This window comes from Humulus lupulus, chromosome 1, assembly GCF_963169125.1.
Source record: "Humulus lupulus chromosome 1, drHumLupu1.1, whole genome shotgun sequence".
NCBI lineage: Eukaryota > Viridiplantae > Streptophyta > Magnoliopsida > Rosales > Cannabaceae > Humulus > Humulus lupulus.
The window spans coordinates 5583185-5588236 of record NC_084793.1 but is presented as its reverse complement, the minus strand read 5'-3'; the positions used below and the strand labels follow the sequence as shown (position 1 = coordinate 5588236).

The following is a 5052-nucleotide window of genomic DNA, read 5'->3' as shown; positions in this document are numbered from 1 at the left end:
ACCTTAATTTGGGCTTCTAGCTAAACTTTGAGTTCATTGATTTTTTTCAATTTTTACAAGAATTACATATGCTTGGAAGAAAAAAAAAGAAGGGGTTTTCGATTATTGTAAGAAAAATAGTTCAACTTTTATATCGCGTCCAAAATTATATTTTTTAATTGGCTCATTTAATCAATGATTTTAGGTATTATTATAATATATAATATGCACTCAAAATATGTACTATTTTTTTTAATAATTACTGATACAACATGTTTGTTCAACTAATTATATATATATATATATTTAAACTAAAATTCACTATATGTTATAAAATGATATCAGTTAAGGAGTGTAAAAAATTATTAGTGCAAATTTTTAGAGCATATATTTTTATTGTTATGATTGTGAACTTGAACAAGAATGAATATGAAGAGTAATTAATATATAATAGAGAGTATTACTTTCCAATGCTAATGACGAATTTGTAGCTGCCACATTTTATCTTAAAACAAATTAAGCTTAATTATTATTTAATTAAATTTCAAATTAAAGAGCTATCCTCTCATTTAATAACACATAAAAACACAGTGTGATTGTGTGATCATATTTATTTTTAGCTGAATTATGATCTAATATCTCTCGATGATCTTTATCTGATATAAACGTGTATTTTGGCTTAACTAGCGTTAAAAATTACAAATCGAAAAACCAAATTTCAACTGTGGTTAATAAGTTCAAAATTTACTACAAGAAATTGGACTTAAAAAAAAAATACAGTTCTCGTCAGCTACCAATAGTACAGTAATTTTTGCCATAAATTGAATTTTAAAAGTAGTTTCTAACCAAATTTAATATATTTATTTCTGGTAGTTAAAGACAAAATATTAAATTAAGTATTTTATATTTTAAATAAAACTCAACAAAAAAGAGAAATCTATGAATCGCATTTATCAAAATTATGACTGTTTTGTTAGAGAAAATATCTCATGTAGAAAGTGTGTGGGTATATTCAATAATTTATTATAAGAGTATGAGTTACTCCACTCATCACCATCTGATTTTGAGATAAAACTCATACTTCTTACCATGCACCTTATTCTATTTCTAGATCATTTTGAGCCAAAGAAAATTTCTAGACAATATTCCACATTGTAACATGGTATCAAGAGCCAAAGAAAACTCTAACGAGTATGTATCCGATCCAAATCTAAAACCGGTTAAAAAAGAGAGTCAAAAGAGCCTATTATGATTCGGGGATAGTGAGCCAACAAGCTAATTGCGATCGAGCCATTCAAGATTGATGAGCAAAAATAACCACCATCTTGAGAGAGGATGTTAGAGAAAATATCCCACATGAAATATATTCAATAATTTATAAGATTATGAGTTACTCCACTCATCACTAATTAATTTTCAGATAAAACCTTATGCTTCTTACTATATACTTCATTCTATTTCTAGACCATTTTCAATATCCTAACATGTTTTAGAAAATACTGTGGTCACATTATTGAGTATAATACTTGCATATTTTGAGTATACATATTATACAAATGTAACTCAAAAGAACAATTTACACGAACATGTTATCAACTTTTTTGTAGAACATTACAATGCAATCCATAACAAAAAAATTAAAATATAAAGAAACGAGTGAAAGTAACAAATGACAATAGTAAAGCATTTATTATCTCATTCCATAATCAAACACACACAAACCAACATTAGATATATCAAACTCAAAATATGACTAGAAAATACACACAAAAACATAAGAATAGAAAAAAAAAACACAGTTAAAATTTGATCAAAAACTCTTTCAAGGTTGACGAAAAGTTCCAAAGAAATCATCACCATTGGATCCACCAAAACCAGGGAATGTCCCAAAAGTACCACTGTCACCACCAAAACTAGGCAAGCCTCCAATTGATCCGCCAAACATCCCCGGCAGCCCGCCGCTGGCTGGGATGCTACCGCCGCTGCCCCCGGGGGTGCCACCGAAAATGCCAAAGGTTTTTTGGTCATTAAGACCGGCATGATTGTCTGCTACTGCTTCAGTAGGCAAATTTCTAGCCATAGTTGTTCCCATTAGAATAATTGCCAATGAAGCAATAATGACACACCATTTTGCCATGTTTTTTTTTTCACTTGATATTTAGCAAGTTAATTATAATATATAAATATTTCTTACTGATATATTGGTTGAAGTGACAATATATGGTATATGGATCTCCTTATATAGGGATCAAATTATATGAAATATATTGATGGTTTGTGTTGAATTTTATGAGGTTTTAAGTATGCCAGGTAATATCAGCTCATCATCTTTTCATCTCCATATGTGCATTCAAGCTGGATATGATTACAATTTTGGTGAAAAATATTTCAAGAAAATATTTTATCGGCGTCAATAGTTAAAAAAAAATATGAGTTCGTTGGGAGTAATGTTATATATATACTTAGAATAATAATAATAGCAAATATGTACGAGTCTAACTTCTTAATAATATGTAAAAATATATATTTTGGCACTCTTAATGTAATTGTTACTGCATATGTATGTATGATTACTACACATGTATGGTTATTTTAAAAGGAAATTACATTTTATATAAGATTTTTAATGGAGTGTGCAAAAATATGGTTTTTTTTTTTTTAAAGAATTTTCATTTTTATGGACTTATTTTCTCATTTTTTTTTATAGAAGTTGGTTTATGTTATTGTTTTATTTTATTATATTGGAAGGGTAAGTTTGTAATTTGATTATCATTTTTTTAGCATATATTTTTTTTATATTAAATTTTTCTTTGGTTGTTTTGCAATTTTTTTTGTAATATGAATTGTGTTTAAAATTATTTTTATTTATCATAAACATTTTTTTTGAGCTTTTACGTTTCTTTTTTCAAATACTGGGTAAGGTACCAAGTTACTTGATTGATCTTTGACAGTTATGTAAAAAATATCCTAGAGTTAGGTTAAACAACATGTACCGGGAGGGGTAACCAGTTATCCTGAGAGCAGTAACTTTCTGCCATAAGAGAGGTAACCAGTTACCATAAGAGGGGTGACGGGTTACTCATATTAAATATGAAAAGAAATATCAAATTTGGAGGAAAAAAAAGAACACTTCATTACAAAAGGAATAAGAAGTAACTATGATTTTAGTAACATAAGTAATCAGTTACCATAAAGAACCCATAAATATACACACACATCAGAATGTGAAGATAACCAGTTACCCTCAGAAATATACATACAAAGAACGTGAAGGTAATAAGTTACCACCAGAAATATACACACAAAGAACGGGAAGGTAATGAGTTGCCACACATCTCAAAATAAAAAAAAATCATATCCACCCCCTTTCCCTTCTCTCCCATCTTCTTCATATAATTTATTTTTCTAGATTTGAATGTTCCCATTAGGGTAATTGGTTGTCTATTCACGTTTTCATTTTTTTATTAGTTTTCTTTCCAAATTTTGGTGTTCCTATAAGGGTTACAGTAAAAAGAAAGTGCTGAAAAAATTGATTTGAATTTTTTTACATATAGTGGGAAAAACTATAAAAAAAATTACAATAATAAAAGATAATAAATAAAAAAAAGTATAATAATTATGTAATATTAAAATATGTGTGAAAAAAAGCAAAAAAAAAAAATGGAATGAGAAAAGAATAAGTACAAAAAATGAATAAAAATGAAGGAAAAAAAACTAAAAAATATGAAAACAACAAAACAAGAGAAATGTTGAAGGAAAAAAATAATGGAAAAATTGACAGAAAAAAATATGAATGAAAAAATTGGTAGAAAAAAAAGAAAAAAAATGAAGAAAAAAATGGAAGAATAAAAAAAGAAAAAAAAGCTCATATGTGTGAAAAAAGAAAAAAAAATGGAAGGAGAAAGTAATAAATACAAAAATGAAGAAAAGGAAAAAAAGGAAAAAATGAAAAAATATGAACAAAAAAAAACAAAACAATACAAATGAAAGAAAAAAATAGATAAATAAATAAAAAAAAAAGAATGGAAAGAAAAATCAAGGATAAAAGAAAATTTTGGTAGAAAAAAAAAAGAAAAAGAAAAGAATGGAAGAAAAAATAAGTAAGGAAAAACGAAGGAAAAAATAATTAAAAATGAAGGAAAAAATAAAATAAAATAAAATTATCTTCAAAATCAAAGAAAACATAACTATGATAAAAAATATAACATTTCCATATTTTATTTAGCTACTAATTGTGTTTCTCATACTTTAATTTTTTATTTAATAAATTTTCCCATACAAATTAAGAAAAGTATAACTCCCATATTTTTGCACATTGATGGTATAAAAGCCAATTATAAATTATCCACATTTATAATTGTTAATTAATATTTCTAAAAATAAATTTTAACTTTTTCAAAATTTTGGAAAGGTTAACTAATGATATGACGGTCACATATTTATTAGTTAAATATTAAAAAGAATATTATTTAATATTCATTTTCCATTCCTTCTTCATTATTGATTTATTACTTTTATCTATTCCATGAGATAAAAGTTTATTGCCTAATTAATCTAAAAAATTTGAAATTATTAATTTTATATATTTATTTATTTATTTTCACCATCATTATAATCATTACTCGTCAAAAACTTGCTTAATGATTTATAGTATATATCTCTAGGTAATAACCATTGAAAAATCTTTCATATATATTATTTATTACAACTATTCAATTATTTATATGATAAGTTAACAATATATATAAGATATTTTCGACAATTAGTATATATATTTCAGTTTATTACAGTTTTTTTTTTATCATTTTGTTTAATTGAACTTGAACAAAACATCACCAAATTAAAATAAACTCAAGGCCAAATATCAAGAATTTTGAAAAAAAAAAAAAAGAACACCATTTATGTGATTCAAATCAAACTCAAATTTATCGGAAAACAAATAAAAACTAAAAGCTTGTTTGACATTGTTTTCTGTTTTTTGTTTTCAAAATTGTGTATTCAGGAACAAGAACAGAAAACAGTTTTTGTAGTTTTAAAAAATAATAAGTGTTTGGTTGATGTTTTCTAAAAATA

The 5052-nt window shown here is 25.5% G+C and overlaps 1 protein-coding gene across 1 annotated transcript; it reads right to left on the bottom strand.

The window, feature by feature from the left end:
* Window positions 1–1801: 1801 nt before the first annotated feature.
* Window positions 1802–2116, bottom strand: LOC133823443 (glycine-rich protein 5-like). Its single transcript, XM_062256509.1, has one exon. It carries the CDS (start codon window positions 2114–2116, stop codon window positions 1802–1804), a length of 315 nt encoding a protein of 104 aa, XP_062112493.1.
* Between the last annotated feature and the right edge of the window lie 2936 nt (window positions 2117–5052).